The sequence below is a fragment of the Osmerus eperlanus genome, chromosome 25, assembly GCF_963692335.1.
Source record: "Osmerus eperlanus chromosome 25, fOsmEpe2.1, whole genome shotgun sequence".
In the NCBI taxonomy this organism is placed as follows: domain Eukaryota; kingdom Metazoa; phylum Chordata; class Actinopteri; order Osmeriformes; family Osmeridae; genus Osmerus; species Osmerus eperlanus.
This window is the reverse complement of record NC_085042.1, coordinates 5,258,025-5,282,060: the sequence shown is the minus strand read 5'-3', so window position 1 is coordinate 5,282,060 and position 24,036 is coordinate 5,258,025. Positions and strand designations below refer to the sequence as shown.

The 24,036-nt window shown below is 46.0% G+C and overlaps 4 protein-coding genes across 5 annotated transcripts in view; 3 read left to right on the top strand and 1 right to left on the bottom strand.

The window, feature by feature from the left end:
* gldc (glycine dehydrogenase (decarboxylating)) overlaps positions 1 to 23,426 on the top strand; it is a 133,824-nt gene extending 110,398 nt beyond the window's left edge. The window contains exon 26 of the mRNA XM_062451647.1: positions 23,417 to 23,426. The gene's annotated coding sequence lies outside the window, so the exon portion shown is untranslated. The remainder of the gene's footprint in view (positions 1 to 23,416) is intronic.
* On the bottom strand, positions 83 to 14,215 carry sh2d3cb (SH2 domain containing 3Cb). Of its 2 annotated transcripts, XM_062451648.1 has the most exons (12): positions 13,917 to 14,215; positions 12,183 to 12,927; positions 9,838 to 9,874; positions 8,049 to 8,177; positions 7,287 to 7,705; positions 7,029 to 7,144; positions 2,585 to 3,039; positions 2,326 to 2,441; positions 1,934 to 2,105; positions 1,597 to 1,708; positions 1,283 to 1,489; positions 83 to 1,038 (listed from the first exon to the last, which is right to left on the bottom strand). In XM_062451648.1, the coding sequence occupies exons 1-12, from the start codon at positions 13,933 to 13,935 to the stop codon at positions 869 to 871; spliced, it is 2,697 nt and encodes an 898-aa protein (XP_062307632.1). In that variant the 5' UTR covers positions 13,936 to 14,215; the 3' UTR covers positions 83 to 868. The 2 variants fall into 2 exon arrangements, with proteins under 2 accessions (XP_062307632.1, XP_062307633.1); XM_062451649.1 differs by lacking the exons at positions 12,183 to 12,927; positions 13,917 to 14,215 and adding an exon at positions 11,820 to 11,994.
* Positions 4,125 to 6,816, top strand: LOC134012041 (UDP-glucuronosyltransferase 2A1-like). The gene is made up of 2 exons (XM_062451654.1): positions 4,125 to 4,234; positions 5,035 to 6,816. The coding sequence occupies exon 2, from the start codon at positions 5,054 to 5,056 to the stop codon at positions 6,632 to 6,634; it is 1,581 nt and encodes a 526-aa protein (XP_062307638.1). The 5' UTR covers positions 4,125 to 4,234; positions 5,035 to 5,053; the 3' UTR covers positions 6,635 to 6,816.
* Positions 14,869 to 19,549, top strand: cfap157 (cilia and flagella associated protein 157). The gene is made up of 9 exons (XM_062451653.1): positions 14,869 to 15,198; positions 15,569 to 15,840; positions 15,932 to 16,085; positions 16,296 to 16,563; positions 16,919 to 17,049; positions 17,287 to 17,437; positions 17,620 to 17,798; positions 17,931 to 18,083; positions 18,540 to 19,549. The coding sequence occupies exons 1-9, from the start codon at positions 15,038 to 15,040 to the stop codon at positions 18,706 to 18,708; spliced, it is 1,638 nt and encodes a 545-aa protein (XP_062307637.1). The 5' UTR covers positions 14,869 to 15,037; the 3' UTR covers positions 18,709 to 19,549.
* Positions 23,427 to 24,036: the final 610 nt, after the last annotated feature.

Sequence of the window (24,036 nt, the reverse complement as noted above, 5' to 3'; positions counted from 1 at the left end):
CATTGATAACTAATCAATGTGAAGCTATCAGTGGACCTTATCATTGGTCAGTTAATGTAGACAGTCAATGTAGACACTGTAATTTTGCATACCGTATTTATTACAGACACTTCATTAATCAAGCGCTAAGTACCATACATAAATAAAATGTAATTTTCTTTACATTCCTTTTGGAAATGTCTCTGTATTATTTGGTGGTCAGGGTTAAACAACACTGTTCTCACACTGTTCTTGACACTTCTTGGAGAGTGCAATCATGGATTGATTGATTAGCCTATATGAAAACCTATTATACAGAGCCGCACACACGTACGCTATACATGTACCATGATTAACTTCTTAGCTAGAAAGTCAGTGATAATGTACAATAAACAAGTCACAAGTAAGGCACTGTCCAAACAGCATACATTGTTGTACAACCTGAAATATCCAACATCTGTCAACATCTGTCATTACCACTGAAGCTCCCTGTGTTTTTAGTCCTCATGGCACAGCCCCATTTTAAGTAGGAACTTGATTAAAACTTATAATTTAGCAAACAACTGGATAGTAACAGGAAACAGGGATACAACACAAAACTAGCCTCAGTAATATGTCACAAAGGTCTATGCAAGGCACACCTGTAAAGCAGCATCAGTAGAAGTATAATAATTGCAGTAGTGCAGATCTCCTGGCCCTGACATCAGTACCATTTTTATTTTCCCTTGTGATCCCATGGATCCCTTGTCCCATGTCCAGACATAAACAAAATGCAGCTATCAAAACATTACATTTTCCCATATTTAAGTGACAGGACTTGCTTGCCATGTCACTTAAGGGCAAAATCAACAAACATGAAATGTCCTTTCACAGGGTCCTCTGAGGGGGCTCACTGAGGTCGAGGAGGGGGCTCCAGTTTATTGGACAGGGCTGTCAACACTTGGTCAAACTTGGCATAGCGTTCTGTCTGCTTCTCCTCGGCTCCTCGACTACCCCATAGCAACCTCATCTGGAACTCTGTGAGGAAGAGCTCCTGGATGTCTGGCTGCTCCTGGAAGCCTGCATCATGAACAACAAACACACACTTAGAAATGTATACATGCACAGCGAACTGCCTTCACAAACACACACAACACACACAAACCTTCACTCACTCACACCACTCACTCTCTCAATCACTCACTCATTCACCATCCATATGCATACAGAAACCATTTGTTTATTTTTGGGCAGTTCAATGCAACTCAAAGCATGTACTTCACACCCCTGAAAGAGGAAAAGGATTCATCTCACCCTCCCTTACCCTGTAATTGAGTCTCTGCGTTGGTGTGGTAGACCCCCCCCAGCTGTGCAATGGTACGTGCCGCCCCCAGATGACTCATGACCCCCTCCACTCCGGTCTCCACTGTCTCCCATGGCTCCACCCCCTCTCCGACCGCCACACTCTTCTCCAGAAGGTAAAGCAGGGGGACCACATGTGGGAAACATGTGTTTGACAACGGACAACTCTCTACGAGGGCAGAAACACAGGTCTGTCAGGTCCAAACAGAGGCCAAAAATAACATAACGTTTTAATATTATTATTATTATTATTTATAAGATTATTATTATTATTACCTTTCCCATCATTCAGACTCTTCATGAAAGGCTTCAGGGTTTTCTCATAGAGGATGGCGCCCTCAGTATGTCGCTGGCGTAACAACATCCAAGTCTGCTCCAGGCGGGAAATCTGAGAGGAGAAACAACAGCTTATCAACCAGTGATTTTCCCAACATATAATAAGTATGAAATAACTATCCTTAGATAGGAACGATTTCACACAAACAACCCTTATTTCCCAGCATAAAGGAGACGTGAAATTGAATATCGATACCGTTCCACAGGGGTTTGCATTCTCAGAACAATACAGAGAATAGATTTGTCCAAGGCTATCATTTATCCTGGGCTATTGTACCTGTGGCAGCTCCAAGGCTCTCATGATGGCGGCAAAACCAAACAGGTTTCCTAAGCTGCTCTTGAGCTCCGCAGCTATCTGGATAGCCTTGTGTAGCAAGGCAGCTCTCTCTTCAGCTGTGCCCGTGCATCCCAGCACATCCACCGCTAGCATGATGGACATGGTCACAAACCTAGGAATGAGAGAGGGATGGGAGGCAGAGTTGGGTGGAGAGAGAAAGAGGCAGGGGGGGAGGCAGAGGGAGGGGGAGACAGAGAGAGGGAGGGATGGAGGGTGGGATGGGTGGAGTGGGGTGAAAGAGAGAAAGACACGTGAGGGGTACGTTTATGACCAGTGTCTTGGGGGATTTGCCTCTCGTTTACAAACATGGCCGCGGTCACGAGTCGCTCTACCTTTCTAGCAGGTCCAGACGAAGCTGGTGGCCATGAGGCAGGGTCAGGAGCTCTATCCCGTAGCTCACTCCCATCCTCCTCTGCATCTCTGGACTAACCCCCAGTATCCTGGCAACCTGATGACACAGTAATCACATAGTAGAAGGTCAACAACCAAAAAAAGACTAATGGTAGTTATGCTGGATGTGTTTACGCATGTGTTCTTCGTTTATGCGTGTAGGTGTCGTATGCTTGTTTCTCTCTGTTCGTGGTGAAGTACCATGCAGTCGGCCTTGGTGATGTGCTTGGCTGCGGTCTTGGCGTCCACTTCAGCCAGCAGCTCCTTCCTCCTCCTCAGCACGCCCATCTCCAGGGGCTTGTTGTCCCTGGGCAGCAGCTTGGACCTATATCTGCTGGGCCTGAAGACAGACACTTTCTCCACCTCAGGAAAAAAGAACACATTCCCATTCTTGCCATTTCCTGGGCTTAGGCCAGAGTCAAGTCCTTCCTCGGCACAGAGACGCTCCACGTAGCTGTTGGCCTGGAGGCTGGGCTGTTCGTAGTGGCTGCCCCCTGTGTCCGCCTCTGCCCTGGGGCAGCTGTGGGGGTGCGGGGGCTGGGGGGTGCGGGGGAGGCGGATGTTGTTGTTGGGGGAGGGTTGCGGCTGGGCTGAGATGGGGGCTGTGATCCCCATTCGGTTGCCATGGGGATGGTGCTGACCCCTGTGTTGGGGGACTGGAAAAACAAGCAGAATTTAGAATATTATTATTATGTAGTAAACTATTATTTTACCATTGCAGTTTCTAACATGAGAATTGACATTGGGCGTTTGAAATACAAGAATGTTGAAATATTGACCTTGGCACAGCACTAGCTCTTTAAGTTAGTAAAAAATCCGGTAAGCATTTACTAACAGAGATAAGAAACAAGTACAGCAGGTGGCTTAATGGCTTTATCACCTGTGGCTAATTATATAGCTACTAATAAGTAGATAGAGTCCTGATACAATCAGTTTTAGGTTGACTTCTGTCCTACAACAGTTTGCTCCAACATTTTCACAACACGTGAGGCAGAAAAAAGGTTTTCTAATGACTGCCTGTGTGTCAGCAGCTCAACAGAAAGCAGTGCACTGCCTCCTCAGAACATAAACCTTGTTTTCACCTGTGCTTAGTTTGGTTAATTCCTCACACCTGTGCTCATCATGTGTATTCGTACCCCTCAGTTCTTTGTACTCTTTTTGCTAAGGAATGGTACTACTTTAGTTCAGGCTAAGTTTTTCTCCTTCTTAACTATAGTTGTGTTTAGACCTCTCGACTGTTTATCTTATGCACTGGCCTTTGGATTGTCCCTATTACCCTGTCCAGCGAACCTTGGTCTGTAACTTATGGTTTCATAAACTCTGCACTTGGATCCCAACCCTCAGTGTGTAGTCTTGTAACACTGAGGTGATTGGAGTGTAGAATTGTGACCCCCTTCAATTGCAGCCAAAGTATGTGCCATAATGACTTAAGAAGCACATAATAATCCCAGTAGGTATTCTAGCAATTTGACTTTAAGAACATAAAAAAGCCTATCCCCCTACACATTTTCAAACACCTACTCCAAAGTAAGTCTGCTTTCCACGCGCAAACTCGTGGTACCCCAAAATCAGGCATGTGATGTTTGCCTCCCAGTCCCTGCCCAATCGTTGTTTCACTGCGTACGAGAAAGAAGTGAACCTTGGACACAGCAGCTCCTGGTTTACGTTAGGCTACATAAAAGAGTGTAACCCAACACCATGCCACACTGCTCCTTCGGATATACGGGAGTGTACGTTCATGTTCCAGAGCAGTGTTTTGGCAGACATTCTCCAGAGTGACCGTTCCAATTGTCATCCATTGGCTGAACATCTGACAAAGATTGAGGTTATTTATCGATTGGGATTTTCTGGGTAAGACTTTGTAATGAATCTTGTATCAAAAGTGCTAAAAAGAACTCCAACATTATCCTCCTAATCAGATGAAGTCTCTCAATGCAGTATTCTTCTACATGTGGTGATAAATCATATGGTATCGCAGAGAGTGAATTTCATTAAATTGTATATTCAAAACTAAGTTTTGTTATACAATGGCAAATTAAACTTCAGTGATATAGCAACTGGATCCGATGTAAACACATTTTGGAGAGCTTTTCTACATTTTGGGTTTTGTACAAATGGATTAAGGGGAAAGGGAACTTGCACAAAAAATATTGCTGTTGCGCAATAATCTCTTCCAGCTGTGGAGCAAGAAGCAAGATCTGATCTTGTGCAAGAAATACAATTATTTTAAGCAAACACGACCATAAAATTGAGAATGCATCTATTCCAGTATCGAAGTGATAAAATGCTAGCCCACAATCTTTCTTATCAGATATACAGTAGAAATATATTACTGACATACATACTGACATTAAGGGGTTATATTTCCCAGAGCAGGTTTGGAAACAACTGTGCTGTTGTCCACAATGATTTACAGTTTATTTCGTTTTCTGTGTCTGAAGACAACATTTTCTAAAGACAAAACATTCATCTGCTACCTCTACACAGCAAATATGGAATGTAGACTGTTAGATAGTCTGCAGTCGGTTTTGTTTAATGTAGGATATTCAGAGTCTTGGACAAGACATACAGCATGTGTATCTATCTCAGAGGCAAAGCTACTGTAGTTATTCTGACAACAAACTCACAACTCTGTATGTGTTGTCTATTAGGTGACAGCTCCACCTAAACATGCATCCTCCAGCCCTGGCAACATGGATCCTACTGCTGGCTGGTCTGCTTCCAGCCCAGGGAGGGAAGGTGTTGGTGTTCCCACTGGACGGGAGCCATTGGGTGAACATGATGGTTCTCATCGAAGAGCTCTACGCCAGAGGCCACAACATCACAGTCATTCGACCCTCGGTCAACTGGTACATCAAGGCGGAATCCCCTTTCTATACATCGGTCACCCTCCCGACCAACTTTGGAATCGACCAAGAGGTCTTCGGTTCGTTTGTGAAGAGAACGCTGGATTTACGGCGTCAAGGAGGATCCGTTTGGTCTCGTGTAGCCTTGGAGATCGATCTCGTGAAACAGTTCTATAACATTAACAAAGATCTGGTCGAGGTGATTGGGCAAACGTTTGAGAACGAGGAGCTCATGAAGGCGTTCAGAGAAGCGGAGTACGACGTGGTTCTGTCCGACCCGGCCGGTGGCGGAGGGGCACTGATTGCACGTAAACTCGGCCTTCCTCAAGTCTTCAATGTCAGGTGGACCATCCAGGGCGAGGGACATCAGTGCATCGCCCCATCGCCGTTGTCCTACGTCCCAATCGCCGGGTCAGAGCTGACTGATAAAATGACGTTTTATGAGAGATTAATAAACGTCTTTATGTATTTGTTTACAAGACTCCAAGTGGCGTACGTCACAGACTCGACCTATATGTCGTTTGTCCATCGCTACTTTGGCCCGGACGTTCATTACATGGAGTTGTTCCAGGACGCGGACATCTGGCTCATGAGGAACGACTTCACCTTTGAGTTTCCTCGTCCCACCATGCCCAACATTGTGTACATGGGCGGATTCCAGTGCAAGCCCTCCAAGCCGCTCGCCCAGGATCTCGCCGACTTCGTCCAGAGCTCTGGGGAACACGGGGTCGTCGTCATGTCCTTGGGCACCTTGGTGGGACATCTCCCCGACGACGCAGCGGAGGACATCGCTGCCGCGTTCGCGCAGGTACCGCAGAAGGTCATCTGGAGGCATACGGGGAAGAGGCCCGCCGCTCTCGGCAACAACACCCTACTGGTGGACTGGCTGCCCCAGAACGACCTCTTAGGACACCCCAAGACCAAAGTGTTCGTGGCCCACGGGGGAACCAACGGAGTTCAGGAGGCCATCTACCATGGCGTTCCTATCCTCGGCCTGCCTCTGATGTTCGACCAGAGCGACAACCTCTCCCGAATGAAAGCCAAAGGCGTCGCCAAGGTGGTGGACATAGCCTACCTGAACCGAGACAACTTCCTGGAGGCGCTGAGGGCGGTGCTGGAGGAGCCGTCCTACAGGGAGAACATGCAGAGGCTCTCTAGGCTGCACAAGGACCAGCCCATGAAGCCGCTGGACCAGGCCATGTTCTGGATCGAGTACGTCATGAGACACAAGGGAGCTCCTCATTTGAGGACACAGTCGTTCAGGATGTCCTGGATTCAGTACCACTCTGTTGATGTTATAGCTACATTACTGGCAGCACTTCTGATCATTTTACTGCTCTGTTTATCCTCTGGAATGTTTTTGTGGCGAAAAGTGTTTTGTAGGAGGAAAGCGAAAAGAGATTGATAATGACGACGAATAGGTATGAATTCTGTAAAGGTACTGTGTCATTTACGTAAACCAACAAATGATTTATTTTATTGAGGATAATTGCTATGTTCACTAGTATCTTAATAACAGATATGCAGTGACGTGTTGTAAAAATTTGTGGTCAGCTTTGGTATCATGGAATAAAGTAAAAAATAGGATGATAGTGTTTTGCTTCATTTATGGCAGAACTTAAATTAGCACTAATTTGTTTTATACTGAAATGAATTGATTTAGCAGATGCTAAACAGACAGATGCTCGTGAAATTTTGCACAGGGGAGCATTTGAACCTGTAACCTCTTCATCTGCAGTCAAAAGCACTAACCACTGAGCTACACCCTTTTTGCTATCTGCAGAGAAGCTTCAACTCACTGGTGTTGAATTTAGGAGACAGAGGGTTTTCCCCAGTAGTACACGAGGGCTGGAGACGATCCAAGCTGCCAAGCTCACAACTCCAGACTGCCCCCTTGTGGTGAACATGCGAAGGGCTGAACACAAACGAACAGACACATACACACACGCACAAACCAAATTTGGGGTGAACAATTACAACAAACACGATTAGCCTCATGTCAAACATAACAAGGGCCTGAACACCCACCGAATCCCTGTTATGAAATGCAACCTCACCTCAAGGGGCAGGTGTTGCCTGTTCTGTTTCCATCGCCAGTCTTGTTCTGCGCCACCCTCTGGCAAGAAGGAGAGCTCACCGCATAGCTCCTTGGTCCGCCCGTATCAAACAAAGCCTCCAGGTACCTCAGGGGCAACGTCCGATTGACAGGACGATGGATCTCAGCTCCGCTGTGTAGGGTCAGCGCTGTCCTGTTCCCCGCGTAGAAGTGAATCAGCGCCGGAACGGAGTCGAAACGCTCCCCCTCCAAGGCGTACTGGACACGGCTGGAGATGTCACCGGACCGGACCGCAACTTTGCTGACAAGGAAGTGCAGAGTCTTGTGAGTCCAGCGGCTGGTCAGAACATGGTCTCCCTGGCTGGAGAGTGAGTCCCTGATCAGGAAGTCTCCATGGTTCTCCACCAGAGACTCAGCAACCTGTTTCAAATCAAATCCAAATGTATTTATTTTGCTTTTTCAAACAACCAATGTCACAGAGGGCTTTGTTTGCAAATGCTTTTTCAGTGTATCCCGATGGATTCAGATGCGATTGATCGTGCTCATGTATTTGCTTATGTGTGTGAGTGTGTGTGTGTGTGTGTGTGCGTATGTGTGTATGTGGGTGCAGGCCTGCGTGTGTTTGCGCATGTGTGTAAGTGAGTGTGTGTACGTGAGTGCGTGCGTGCGTGCGTGCGTGCGTACGTGCGCCCGTGCAGGCGTGTGCGTGTGTATGCGCGAGCGTGTGTGTGTGTGCGTGTGACAGACGGCAGGTGTGTCCGACCTGCCAGGGGATGTGTCCATGGTACCAGGCGTGGCTCTGCAGGATGCCGACACTCAGCTTCAGCTCCTCCTCCAGCTCCTTGCGTTGCTTCTCCGTCGGAGCGTCCAACCAGAACCTGTCCTTGGAGAACTTCCGAGAAGGAAGGACAAACATGGCCGACGATGTCAAAGAGATGCTAACAAAACCAAAAAAAGAATAGGAATCGACAGACTTTCAACTGTGTTTGCCCCTAATGTTAGTGACCAGTCTGTTACTAATGCTGGTCTCTGTGTCTGTATCATGCAGAGCTCTACATTGTTTTGTTGAAAGAGAGTGCGAGGGTAGGAAGGGTAGAGAGGGAGATTAAAAAGGATAGAGAGAGAGGGCAGGAAGGGTAGAGCGAGAGAGAGAGAGAGAGAGAGAGAGAGAGAGAGAGAGAGAGAGAGAGAGAGAGAGAGAGAGAGAGAGAGAGAGAGAGAGAGAGAGAGAGAGAGAGAGACTGAGCGAGGTTCGAAAGAGTTGAGAGAGAGGAGATGTCTGGCATTCCCACACCGGCATCACAGCACAGTCTTGGGTGAGTTGTCTAGGAAACGTTCTTGTGAAACAGCCCCATCAGTCAGCAAAGCTTTGTCATGTCTTTAGACAAACGGGGACAGACACTGTACATCAAGCAGCTCCCCGGTCACCAACTCAATAAATGTTTGTGGAATTCTCCACTCTGGAGGAACACCGGCTGCAAACAATTGTTCCCAGCCATTAATCCTGGCTGATGTATTGTTTTTCTCAGCAGTCCCTATCCAACCCATTCAACAGTCTGTCCCATGGGACACTGAATCAGGTTTGGCGTCGGTCCAATACACTTCAAAACAAAGAGAGACAACCTAAAGACCTAGAAACCTAATTAATAGCGTCAATTCCATCACCATTATCATTCATGACAGGTTCATCCCTTTGAGACAACTGGGATGTTTGTGAAAGTTAGAGGGAAGGCGAATGTAAGACTGTGGATTGAAAGCACTTCTCGCTCTCTCTCTCCCTCTTCACCTTTGTCAGGCACAACTAGTCATATCCAGATTGGGCTTTGTTGCCCATGGTAACCCTGCTGGCGTGAAGGATCTCTAGGAATGGGCAGGAGTCCCAAACTCTTTTTTTTGTCACCAATCCTAATTCAATTAGAGCTTGACCACTGAGCACACAGGAACCTCAACAGGGTTCTCCTGGTTTCATATGAAAACAGCGAGGCATGGAGATTTAAAAAAAAACACCCCCTCTAATAATAAGAAGGTGACTAGCTTCAATATCCAGCTAAAGAACGCCCTCCAACTGCTCAGTTGCAAATATCAGAAGTTTTCTTCAAACCATACTTTTTTTCAGGATCGTCCTGGTTACTAAAAGTTTCAAGTTTATTCACATTTTGCAACAAGTACAAGTTCAGAAGCATTCTTGGTCCCCCTGACAGTTTCCTATCGTCTAAAGTGAGGCCTTTATCATGGTTTTAAATCCTAGCAGTGGCGAAAATCTGCTATCAACTTTGGGGGGGACAATTATATGACATTTTCTCAAGAGCAATTCCTGAGGGGGACACCAAAATGACTGCTGTAACACATAGCACATTAAAAAAGCGCCATTGTGTCCATAATCCATAATCAGCAAAGCGCTTTCATTGCGTATTATTAATATTATTGAAATTACATAGTACAGGGATTTATTGGGGGGGACAAATCATATTTTTCCCAGGATGGGGGGGTCGTGTCCCCCCGGGATTTCCGCCTATGAATCCTAGATCCACGAGAGAGAAAGAAATTCTTACCTTTACATATTCACCACTGTTCATGGCATCCAGTGGGCTAAAAGGATAAAGAAACAACAGAATGTGGATTTGTTTCATGATCATATTGCTCAATACATTTAATACATATATATATGCAATTGTTTGTGTGTGTTTGTTTTGTGTTTACATCTGTACATCTCACTTCATGCAATGTTATGTTATTGTTATGATGTCATAACAAACAGTCATGACCAAACAAGGCATCCAATTCACAGAGAAACATTAGAAAGAGGACAACATGTGAAGAGCAAAAAAAATAAATGCTTTCGGACTCAAAATGAGTTTGTATGAGGTGTTCTTTGGATAGAGATACGTGGCCCAAAAAAACTTTTAAGGACGTAGGGAAAAATGTGCTTTTAATTTCCTGGATTACTTGTATCCTCTTTGTTCATAAGGTACATTACGTATTGGTAGGACTGACATAGAGCAATCCTTCTTATCATAGTCTAAATCTGCCACAGCACCAGCTTGCTACAGTCTACAAAACCTCTTTCAGGGAGGACGTGCGGTCATACTGTGAGTGAGGCTGTGAGTGTCCTTCTGAGAATCTCTGAACATTTTCGCAACTCTGCTGTTCCTCAGAAAGTTGCATTTTTTCCCTGAGAGCTTGTCAAGAGCCAAGGCCTCTTGACAAGCTCACACAACACACACGGCTCCCCAGTAGATCCCTAAACACTAAGAGGACAATGGAAAAGCTGGAAACAACAATCTGGCCATGATAATACAGTATCCAATCAATTTTTGGATCGATTTTCATATACATAATATGGCACTTACAGCAAACTGTGTCTATTGAATGTTTGACAGAATGTCCTTGTATTTGGTTGGGAGGGTCCCTCCAGATGAGAAATACATTTCTACCACATTAAAACACTGTTGGCCAACAACACTCAGCCAGCTGTAGAGACCCCACACTCCCTCACACACACACGCACGCACACACACACATAAGCACACACACAGACAAGCAGATAATCCCGGCATCATATTTAAATGTACTTCTCTTGACACTGCCAACGTGCATTCAGAAAACAGACACTCTACGTCACATGTTGTAGAGGTTTATGAAAGAGGGTCAACCTTTCCCATCTAACAGTGGAAAAACACAACCAAATGCCTTTGTGTCAACATCTGTGTCAACACTTCTTTGAACCTCGCTGGACTCAAAAGTATTGAGCATAGGGTCCCCAACTCTCCACGGAAATGTGACTCAGACCTATTACTGTAATGACATAAAATGTAATATCTAAAAAAGATAACAAGCTATTCTGTCTCATGTCTTTTTGTGTTTAGAACTTTCCTTTTATTAAAATCTGGATTTAAAAAAAACGGTTATCATCACTACTATAGGAGGTCAACTTGAACAGACTCGTCTGACCAATTTATCAGTCACACAGTGACAGCTGAAAGAACAGGCGTTGTTCTCTGATTCCAGTACAAAGAGCACTGCCCAGCTTCACAGTCATGTCATGCTTTGGGCTGAGAAGAGGAGAAACAGACACATTCCTTGAGCAATAGTGCATTACATAATATTTAGAGTCCGTATAGGCTACAAATGACAAAACGATGTAGCCGCTTACTGTAGGCTACGGTGCAATAAGGCTGATCACTCAAGTGAGCATTTCATTTCATGGAGCTATTCGATTATTAAAGTTGAATGCATTGTTAATGGTTGAAGCATATTAAAGTATAATTGATCAAATGTAACATGGGATTTAATGTTCTTATATCTCTGTCTCTAAATAACATTCTTAAATCGCTGTTACTTTTACATGCTATTCCAATGAGCAATGTCGCAAAGACCACTGGCTATCGCAATTAATTTTGCATTAGGTCAGTCAACATAACAAATAAACAGTCTAATAAACAGTGACCTGTATGAACATGGGATTTTGATGCGATGCTGACTGCTAAAGTTCTAGAATGCAAAGTTAGCAATATTATAAAGAAGGTAATCTCACCATAACCCGATTATTATCGCAGGACATAGATTTGACCGGATGCCCGTGCACTGTATTTCAATCTCAATGTCAAGTACTAAATTGAAGCAAGATTCAGAATTCGACTAAGCCGCGGAGAAACAAGTTATTAGGAGACAGGGAGGGACCCTCAGCGCGCATGTCTGTATTGCTTGATACCGTATTCTACGTTTCCAAACTCTTTAAATAAATTGAACGGTTCTTTAACACACATTGAGTCAGATTTATGGTCAGAAAACGCGCTTTTCATATTTTCAAGATTGGATTACTCACATTTCACTTTCAGTATTTTCAGAGTTACCAAGAGCCTCATGGATGAGACCAAACTGATAAAGGGCATCTCACCTGTCTAGTGTCTCCAGTAATTGCTCTGACCCCGTCCTTTCCAATGCGTCCTCGCCTGTGTGGTTGGCTGGCTCAGCGACAGGTTCCATCACAACATACAAGTCCTGGGTGAGAGCTCTTGTTGCCTCGGGGTAATGTTGAGGGGTGTGGGGCGACGGCACAGGCTCAGCCTTCGTGGCAGTGGGCTCGACCATGGCTGTACTGATCACTGAATGATCCTCACATCCTAACGTTAAGTCTGAACCACGGAAGGGTTTATGGAGCGGTGAGGTCTTAGGTTCTTTTGCAGCTATGATTTTGGATGGGCCTTTGGTGGCACTGGCCGAGGGGGAGGGCACTGGCACCATGGGCAGTGGCCTTCCTTTATTACGATCAGATAGGGGCAGATCCAGACTGGAAAGACTGGAAGCGGACAGAGCACTCAGTAGGGGGGAATGTCGTACATAATCCGCTTCTTTTCTCTGTCCCGGTTCTTTATCAACCCCTGTTTTGTTATCGCTCTTCTTGGAGCCCTTTCGGCTGCTCGGTCTATCTCTACGTGGCTCGGTACCGACGTGGGTGTACATGTCACTGGAGCGGGCGTAGCCTGGGCTGTGCATGCTGGTTGTGATGTCATCAACTGTTTTGTCAAACGCTGTTGTGTCACTTGAGCTCTCTTCACATCCCGAGGACTTCCTGTGGTCCGGCTTGGTTTGGGAACGCTTGGAAAGGGAAAGATTCGAAAGACTCCCGAACCACTTCAAACCTATAAGAGACATTTAATGAGTTTGACCTCTCATCATCATACGGACGCTTTTCTGTGTTTCACTCTTAGGATTTTGGTTTAATGTAAAATTGACTTCATATAGAGTCATGCATGGAATGTTATTATATCCCGAGCTGGTGAAATTCTCACCGGATTCAGTTTTGAACTGTGAGCTGACCCCTCTGGTTGTTTGATTATGTTTCTGCCCCTGGGGCCTATTAGACGATACCCGAAAAAAACATATTAATTGTGAATGTCCGCAGTTAAATATAGCCTAATGATTTCCTAGAGGATTTTTGAGAAGGTAAGATGAGATAGGGAGGAACAATAGTGAAATAAGATCATGTCGCTGTTCCTCTTCAATTAATTACTTTATAATGTTCTAGTCTAAAAGAGGAATCAACCGTTGCATCTGGTCCTGAGTTCAGTTTTAAGTAACTCAGGAACTATGTGGTTGGTATGTTATTATGTAATATTATTATTTTATACTTGTAATAACATACCAACCACGTAGTTCCTGAGTTCCTTAAAACTGAACTCTAGGCCCAGAGGGAAACGTTGATTCCTCTTTTGGCTCCATGTGATCAAGTTAATGTAATTAACTGTACATGAAGATTGTTTTCACATTCATCACACTTGTAGCAGATAAATTGTCTTTGTAAAAGTTGATCTTAAATGGTCAAGTCAGTGTCTGTCTTCATTTTGTGGTCAGTTGCCATTTTTGAAACCAAACAAGGACACATCTATGTGTTGTGTACAATAGACTATAAATCTGTATTGTGTAACTGATAGACACACAGAGACAAAGAGAGAACTGACACACAAACAACTGTAAATGGAGCCCATTCTTCCAGAGTTACACTCGGAGGATCCTCCTTTGTTACTTCATACTAGCCAGGGCTCCTGAACTACTGAAGTTTCACATTTCTCTAAATGTAACAGTATTGATGATCAATTCTAAAACGAATTCACAGGAAAACAAAACGTACCTAGTTTGCGTTTCTTCATGATTCAGGTTAAGAGCTGCTTGGATAACCTCCAACGGCTGATGTTATTCTCTACTTTAGTGAGGACAAGCGTATAGTCGACTCTTCTAACAGAACTGCAGTGCTGTGAGGAACAGCATGCTTTCACCCCAAAGAGCAACGTGCTTCCTGTGTTCTGAGTAGTGCGGAAGACCCTATTTCACATCAGCACATCCACCTAGCAATCTGATGAGCCAATGAATAAGACAGCATGATCTTCCCTCAAATAGTTCAAGAAAGTGGTTTGCGTCATTGTTGGTCCCATGTAGGCACATGTGATTATTTGGGGAGTATTTGCCACGTCATACAGCTGCCATGTGAATGAAATCGAAGATGGTTATCAGGGAAAGATGTGAAGACTTCATAAGAGTAGCAGGTCTTGCCTCACTTTCTTTTTGTCCGATTTCCTGTCAGCACTTTCTGCTATAGTCATAATAAATGTCTTTAGGCATGAGTGAAACTGTTATGTGTCTGTCGTAGTAATGTATAGTGCTGAGAATTGTTCATAATAACCTTTTTTGTAGGCTTATTAGTTCACTACGTTTGAGATAAGTGTCACTGTGTAGGATAAGAATAACAATGGTGGCAGTGTTGACATCTGACTTGTCCATGAATGGCTCATCATGACTTGGCAAAGTTGATTGAAAAGACTATGGCTACAGGCAAGACTGATGCAAGTCAGCTGTGTTATGAATTGCAAAAACAAGAGGGGTCCCTGTATGGTTGAATTTATAACAAATAAGTCATTTATTGCCTTGTCTTTCTTTGGTAGCCTACAGCGAGATCCTCCCATTACAATTATTAGGCATGGGCCGTTGATTATAGCCTACGTTGTTAATAAAATAAACTGATGTGGTAACACGTTTTCAATATAGAACCCAGTCAAACAGTAGCCTCTCAGTGGGGGTTTCGATACACAAAAAGATATAGCTGTTGTAATAGTGCGCCCGAGCAATACTCCCAGCTGTTAGGATAATGGCATTCCATTTGAAGGGCGCGCTACGTAGTTCCCTGGTAACAACGTGTGTTTTGATTGCTTCGCCACTGCAAAGCGCAGCGGGTCAAACGGAGAAAGTTTTTTGAAAATGCCGAAAACGGCTAAGAATGGAAAGAAAACTGGAGATAACACAACTAAGAAAGAATCCACGGGACTCGCAGACAAAACACGTTCTGACGACGCGTTGTCTGAATGCGGAAAAGAGTTTTACAGGGCACAGATACGAGACTTGGAGGAGCAATTAGAGAAGTGAGGTCTTGCCGTAGGCTATACTGTAGCCTATCTCTATCATAACAGACCATTATAATTCTAAAATAAATATGATTTACTGTTAACTACAACTAATGTACATTCAATGTTTGTTATTAGCCATGAATGCTTTGTGATAAAGCCTAGTTTTAATGTATTTGGCTGTATGAATAGCAAATAATTGCTTCCTGATTATGGCGTTTATATGCAAATTGCTTAAAATAACGTTCACACTTCGAAAGCCAATCCATAGCCTAGGCCCAGACTACATAAACGACTAATTTCCTGTTGGTGTAGCCTATTTATTTGGGTTCCACCTTTGGGTTCCACCAAATGTAACAATTTGTGACATCTTTCATCTGTCCTGCAGATATCAGCATAAATGTGATAAGCTGGAGGTGGAACAGAAGGACTTCTCCTCTCTCTACGATACTCTCGAGGAGGAGAAGAAACAAATTGTCCATTACTTGAAACGGTCTCTGACACAGGAGGAGGAGAAGGTGAAGGAGGTGACCGAGCGACTGGTCAGCCTGCAGCAAGCCAAGGACGCCGAGAGAGATGCCTTTGAGATGCAGCTGGCCCAGATCCGCCTGGAGTCCCAGGAAAACAAGGACAAGCTCACCTCAAAGAACATGGTGCTTGGTATGAACTCCCATAATCCCACGTAAACAAAATCATGTTTCCACAGTAAAAAACAAACAAAACCATTTTCCTTCTACCTTCCGCTTTCTAGCCAGTAAGCTGGCGGCCCTGGAGGACTTCAGGGTGCAGAAGGAGGAGCTGACGGCTCATATGCAGTCCCTGGAGATGCAGCTGGAGAAGAGGGAAGAAGAGCACCGTATTGTCATATACAACCTGGAGAGGAAGGCGGTGCTGGACATAGACAGGTCTCCACTGTTGACACTGTGATAGGTCACGCTCCCCCGGGACAGACCCCAACATGGGACATCTCCAAAGAAACTAAACCTTGCTGCAATCACATGGCATAGCGTTACCTATAATACACCAAAAATATCTGAAACGTTGTCAGATACTCCCCCCCCCCCTCTCTCCTTCTCTCCGCCCACACACACCCTGACCACAATCTTACTTTCTAGGCTGAAGAAGGAGATGCAACAGCGCGTGGCGGCCGTGGCGGCCGAGTTCCGCCGCGAGTCGGACAGGAAGATGCCGGAGATCACCAAGAGGGCCATCCACGAGAACGTGTCGGTGAACACCCAGATCAGCCAGCTGTCGGACCGGAGCCGGATGCTCCTGGAGGAGAACGAGACCCTGAGGCAGACCGAGAGAGATCTCCGCCGGGAGATGGGGATACTGGAGTCCGTGGTCAATGACATCACCCACAAGAACGTCAGCAACCAGAAGGTTCCCACGGAGAGGGAGGAAGGGAGGGAGGAATGGAGGAAGGGAAGGGGGATAAAGGAATGGAAGGTAAAAGGGTCGGAGAAAGGGGTGGGGGGCGGGATGGGAGGAAAGAAGAGAGGGGTGGAGGGATGAAGAAAGAGGAATGGAGAGGAGAAGAGGAAAGAAACGGAACAATCGTGGTTGTCACAGTATTTATGAGAGGATTGTGGACATGCGCGTCATATAGCACTAGAGAGCACCCAGGAACTGGTACACCGTACCTACAGATGTAAAACATGAGTACTACAACGGCCTTCATCACGATGAGTCAGCTTTAGTGTGTCCAGGCTGATGTCTCCCTCCTCCCCTTCTAAAGGTGGTCCAGCTGCTGACAGCAAAGTGTGGCCAGATGAACTCAGAGCTGATGGAGTACGCCAAGGTGCAGCAGGAACACCAGCAACTGCAGGAAGACCACACCGCCCTCCTGGCAGAGATGAAGGTCCTCAGGTCAGATAACACACTGTTCACATGCTGGTACCTGGAACAGCCTGTTCAGTTTTTCACGTATATCTAAGACTATTTCTATTTCACTATTTCCAGAACAATTCAAGTACAGTAGTATCATATTAACCCTGCGTGTATGAGGAAAGCTCTTTCTTGCTATTATTTACATTGTACTGTTTATGTTATGTAAAAAATTATATAATTGAACAGGGTTTGCTAATCCCTGATGTATCTGTCTAGACAAGAGCAGAGGTCAGTGCTGGAGGTGTCCAGTAGGAGAGGTGCAGAGGCCGAGAGCCTGGCTGGGAGGCTGGAACAGGAGAGGGCCATGAGAGAACAGCTGGAGACCATCCTACACGAGGCTGCCTTCGCCCTCAAAGACGCCCTGATGGTACAGAATGACAGGTTTTAAAATGGAGCAATTCTCAACACAGTCACATTTGAAATCACACAGGGGGGGGGGGGGGGGGGGACCGCAAACGGAGGGGGGGGGGGTTTCGGTTTCGTTTGTTTCCAGAACTCTCAAAACGTTGTGGGGAAACGGCGTTTCCCTCCGGCCTGTGTTCAACCCAGGAGGTTCCCAAGGAGGAGGACTCCGAGGTGAAGACTCTGGTCAGGAGGAACCAGATGATGCAGAAGCTTCTGGCGGTGCTGGATGGGGCCGCTCGGCTGGGCAGAGGCCCGGCCATGAAGGACTTCATCCCAGAGGGAGAGGCCCTCCACAAGCTCAAGACTGGACCCAACCTGGAGAGGTTTTTTCAACTCTCTAGATGAAAGCATTGTGTCAATGTATAAAACGAATGACTAGAATGAATGTATATACTGTATATACTAGTATATGTGCATATACCAACATGATTCATTGCCCTCGTCCTCCTCTGTAGAACTGAACATCTTGGTCCACTCTTCAAGACCCCTGTCATGCTGTCTCACTTCAAGACAGGATATCTGGGTCTCGTACCATGCAGAACGCACTACAAGACCATCCTGTCCAAGATGGGCCCTGCCTCTAAGAACACCTGCCCTCAGTTACACAGGTGGACTAGCCAACGCTACTGTTTCTGTGCTGGTTGAAAACCCTATTTGAGTAAATAACATTGTTTGGGTTGTGGCCGTCTATGGTGGAGAGTAGATGGACATTACAAATCAATTGAAATGCATGTAGCCTATATACGGACGAATGTTACATGAAAGAAAGTGTGTATGTCAGGGGAGTCAGGTGGCTGAGTGGTTAGGGAGTCGGGCTAGTAATCTGAAGGTTACCGGTTCGATTCCCGGCTGTGCAAAATGACGTTGTGTCCTTGGGCAAGGCATTTCACCCTACTTGCCTCGGGGGGAATGTCCCTGTACTTACTGTAAGTCGCTCTGGATAAGAGCGTCTGCTAAATGACTAAATGTAAATGTAAGTAGTTTACGTTCGTAAAGCGATAACTGGTAACTTTATGCAGTGAGGTCATATAATAACCAAAGTTCCAATATGGGTTTCTCTTCAGGACACCACAGAAGAAGACCAGCCCGTCCAAACCATCTGGCCCAGAGATCCTCAGCCCCCAGCCGGCTGACCCTGCCAGGGGCGTCCTTCCTTCCTCTCACAGCCAATCCAGAGTAGGCCTCTCTCCGAATATAGGCAACGCTACAGCACAGGGTTCCACATCACGTTAAGCCTAAATTAAGCTCACAAGGACGTTGTTTACAGGCAATAAATGTTCAATTTCTTTTAGTATGCTTGGGGAATTTTCGGTGGGTGTATGAATGGGGTTTGTTATGCAGCCACTAGGGGGCAGCATCAGCTATCTGAATGCTAGGATTGTGCTCAAATACTGACACCTGAGTTCACTCGAGGCAGACTGCAAATTATACAATGACAATCTGGGAGGTCAACTTTTTTCCGTAAAATAGAGGGAACCAAGTACAGCTCAGGCTGTATGATATCTTGTTTGTTTAATGTGATGTCTGCAGTCTTTAGATTCATTATTAAAATCCATTACACCTGCTCAAGGGGCACGTACCAACAACATTTGTAGTTAGGGGTCACAGACAAAGTTTTCTAGAGCAAAACTGCCAGACACACACACACGCAACAACAGCAGACCATCATTTCCGCTCAAACACAGACCCACCCAGCCAGTCTTAATTAGGAGGTCAGACCGCCCCCTGAGGTTCGATTTTTTCGAACCATGACTCTCAGTTTGTACCCAGAACTGACATCAAACGGCAGCTAAATTCTTTAGCGTGTGTTGTGTTGACGACATTAATTTGAAATGAGACTTGGCATCAACCAGTGCATGAAACAAATACTGACTTCATTTATTTGTCAAACATGTTGATCAAGAAGGACCTTCATTAATGTTGTGCACTTAATTGCACATTTTGATAGCTTAGCATTGGAGACTTGATTAACAGCACTGTACTCTGGATGTGTATTAAACCGAACGTCTGTGCCATCTGCTAGCATCCGGTGATATCTGATATTTGACATTGTCACGTTTTCTTTTCATACATATAAACAGCAAGTCTATGAAGACATCTGGTTTATCATATTATGTGTCCCTCAGCACAGCACCACCTGCCCAGTGAGCTGTAAACTCGCTAATTAAATTCTTTATCCTTTTTGCACCAGATCACTCCTACAACAGCTGTATCACTAAACATTAATTAACACTCAATCAACTGGAGTCCCAATGCTCACACAGTTGACAATACTCTCCTCCCTCTCTCGATTTGAACCTCATCCCCCTTTTTTTCTTATGATCGAATAAAATCCTTTTGATTTTAGATCACGATTAAAAGATAGCATCATCTCAAAGTTCTTATAATATTCAGAGTAAGAGGTGTTACCAGTGGGATACAAAGCCTAAGCAATACAAGCAGTGTACAACTAAGGCACGTGATTGAAGTGTACATTATATATCACTGTAAGCTGCAGCCTCCTTCACGGTAGCACAGTATTCACAAAACTAATCCCCAAATGGTCAACATGATCAAACGTAGCCTGAGTAATCACAGGGATTACTCAGTCAGCAGCAAAGAGCATCATTTAGCCGTGGCTTCCATTTCTAAAACTCGACCAGAATGCTACCTTAACCCAAATCTCTATCAAGTCTATATCAGTGGTAGGCCTATGTAGATTTCTCATGTCTATCGACAGGGACACGGACTGCTTTACACTCTGCATGTGGAATAACTGAGGCAGCAGGAGAGCTGGCTCTGATGAATGGCACACAAATGTCATGATTGAGCTGGCGTCTTGATTCCTGTTTCACATTGAAATATTGATGAGAGCATCGTGTCCTGACTCCCTCGAGCGGATGAATGCAGCGACATTTTGTGACAAGTGACACCACGAGACCCTGGATGATGTGAGACGATGCTGCTCGCTTTCGAGCAAAATCCACATCTTTGCCTCTTTGCAAAGTCGGGTTATGGAGTAAAACTACGTGTCATCCCTCAAAATTCTCATTTTTCTGAAATCACATGACAGATTGTTCATCGGCTTGGCTGAATCTGTTACCTTTTCTCCGAGCACCGAACACTCACGACACACATCCACGATTATGGGTTTGTACCCATTAAATCCAGTTAAGAGATGAATCCTCTCATGTCTACTGTCAGGGCCCCATTTTGTGGAACACGTCTTTTGACGGTCCGCGAAGAGGCAGAGACGGTAGCAGCAGCTTTTATTGCAATGATTGATCACCTGCTGCTCTGCAGTAATTCCCTGGTGATGTTTCCTTTCTCTGCAGTCCCCCAAAATAAGATGTATCTCTCTAAGTGGGCCAGGGTGGGTTTGACAATGCTCCCAGAACGCCCCCCGCCCCCCGTCCCCGTCCCCCCGTCCCCAACACCCACAGAGTTTCAGATTCTGGATCTCACACAATCGGGCCACGACAGAGGGGACCAGGCCGGCGAAAAGTTTGAACGCACAGTAGAACAGTGGCCAGCATGCAGTGTTGCTCAGAGCAGTCCAGGTACCGCTGGAGCTAGAAGCTAAAACAGATGGCCGTGCCAGTGCCCGTGTCCTCGTTCGTCTTGTCTCAGCAGACGGACCTGCCGTCGCTCCAAAAGGCCGTCTGAGCCATCGGAACCCGTTATCTAACATTTCAGGGTTTTGAAGTGCTGTTTTATTTTGGGAACAGATGGGATGGAGAGACATCTATGAATGGACGAGGGCCAACTGCCGCCCGGAACATGAGACGCTGCCACGGGGGGATTGATGTGGAGTTTTTATTAAAACCATTTTTTACATAGCTTCAATTTGTACAAAAATATTTCTCCAGATTCTATGACACTCATAATTCAATAAGCCTGAAAATAGATGATTCTTTAATAATAGATTTATTTTAGTTTGGAGGAAGTAGCCTATGGGTTTCTGTTTGAAGTGTGATATCTAGAGTATCTAGAGAAGTGTAGATAGCAAGTGGCTCAAAGTCTGAACGTAATGTATTCATTTAGCAGATGCTTTTATCCAAAGCGACATATAGTTCATGGGGAGGGGGAGGGGGGATCCTGCAACCTTTTCATGTGCTGTCAAGTGCTCTAACCACTGAACTGCACCCATCCCTCCGTCTTAACCTCCTCAGCGTGCAGCCCTGGCTTCGGCTCGCCTTGACCTTGGATGCCCATGAAGCATGCAGCAGCTCATCAAATATTTACGCCCAGATCTAATTCAGGACTTCATGTGTTTAGCCCCCCCCCCTCCCCCCTCCCCCCTCCCCCCTCCCCCCTCCCCCCTCAGCACACCCTCCCTTGGCTTCAGGCTTAGTCTCTGAGGTTCAGTGACATAAGAGAAACACATCTGCACCGGGGCCTCCGGTGTAGAGTAAACACCGATGGAACGCCTGGAGGAGACCATGTCTTTCTCTCAGTATTTCGTTCACACTGGATCTTCTCACGAGGCGGTAGGTTGCGGACGTGAAACGTGGAACCTGACCCCCCGCAGTCAAGTAATAGCACTGCAGGATCCGTCTTCACTTCCTTGGGAAGAGCGGGGTTTGACCCCTCGATACTGGGAGGCCCACAAGGCACACTGCAGGCACGTGTCATCCCAGCCACCCATGAACCGTCAAGGAGTCTCCCAGTACCCACCCACCAGCCCCTGTCATACATAACGTGTTTGCTGTACTGATCCTATTTGACAGGCTCACTATGACATCACGTCTCCCACCTTTACGCCCCCAACCCCCAACCCCCCTCCCTCTCTCCCCCTGCCCCCACGACATGCTTCCAACAATACAACACACACAGTGTATCACAGCTGCTAATGCAATCAGCGTGAGAGCAGGCCTGTAACGTGAGCCCGAACGGTGAGCTGGCAGTAGCCCACCCGGAGTCGATACAGCCAAGGTCACAGGACCGGCACCCCGCCCGCCGTTTAAAAAAAATCCCGATCCTCTGATTGGAATTCAGTAACGAGGTGAAGGGCGGCATCGGCGCAGACCCCACCGGGGATGAGCGAGGGGGGAGCGAGAGATCCTTCGCCGTGAAAAGAATTGATGAACGAAAAAAGGGGAAGGTTAAATGAACAAACAGAAACAAGAGTCTCTGTGTCAGAGAGTGTGGGAGCGTGGAGAGAGAGAGTTCTGAGAGAGAGAGAGAGAGAGAGAGAGAGAGAGAGAGAGAGAACAGAGGGGGGGGGGTGGAGGTGTTATAGGACTGGTGTCACAAACACACTCGCATGCACGCACACACGCACGCACTTAATCTGTGACATCTGGATGAGCTGTTCAGCATTGTGGTTGTCACTTCATTCGAAGGGAGTGTGAGGACATCACGCGCTGAGTAGTTGCTGGCACTGATCCCACAGTTTGGGTTTAACTAAGCGTCCAAAGTTCCTTTCTTGGTGGATGGGGAAACATGGCATGCCTGAAAATGTCCTGTACATGACAGATGTATCTGATGCTACAACTCAAACCAGAAATCATGACTCTTGACAATGTAATATAATGTCGTTTGTTGACATTTGCAGTTTGAGTTTGATGCCACATTGCACAATGAAGAAGAATACTTTCTGTCCATGTCAGCGCTTACCCGCCGGTGGTAATGTTTCAATAGCTGCTGTATTTGCTATAATAACATGGTCACTGATAGATCAATCAATAGCTAGGCAGGCAGACAGTTAGGCAGTTCGGCAGCAGTCTGAGAGGAACAAGAGGCACATGCCTAAAGGTGCCATCCTGTACAAACAGACACACCCACATTCCAGCCGTTCTGCGCCTGACGTGAGGGGGTGGTGTGCTGGGGGGGAGGGGGGGGGGGGGGGTCACCAGCCTTGTGTAGACCTTGAGCCTGTTGGGGCTCCTGCTGCAGCAGAGTGGCTCCCTCACCTTCAGATACACCTGCTGCTGGCTGACGCAGGCAGATTGCATCAACCTGCCCCTCCCCAAACACTCTCCCCGCCTTCACCCATCCCTAACCAGGCATTATGACGACACAGCCCGACTGCAAGCACTGTCTCTCTGTGAGTTCAGCACGGACGGGTTTCAGCTGTGCAAAACGACTCAGTGGACGAGACGAAGACAAGTAGAAAGGAGTTAGTAAAACGATGCAAATATGCACGTTCGTTTAGCAAAAGCTGACATTTACACTATGTGGCTGCTGGTCGTATACAATATACAGAAGGATATGTGTTTGCAGACTTGAACTGGAGATAACAGATGGAGGATGTCACTTTGTGATGACACACTGTGTGTGTGTGTGTGTGTGTGTGTGAGAAAGTGTGTGTGTGTGTGTGAGAGAGAGAGAGACAGAGACAGAAAGAGTGAAAGAGAGAGAGAAATAGGGCGTGGGGTGTTATGTGTGGGTGAATGTGTGAGAGTGATGAGTGAGTGATAGAGAGATGATGTGTGTGTGTTTTGAGGCCATGCACTGATCTGGGCTAACACCAAAGGGCTTAAATCGTCAGCTGTCAAAGTAAAAGAGCCCAATGACTCATTTTTGCCACCAATGCCTCTTAAAAACTATGAATAATTCTAATCTAAACTATTCCCATTA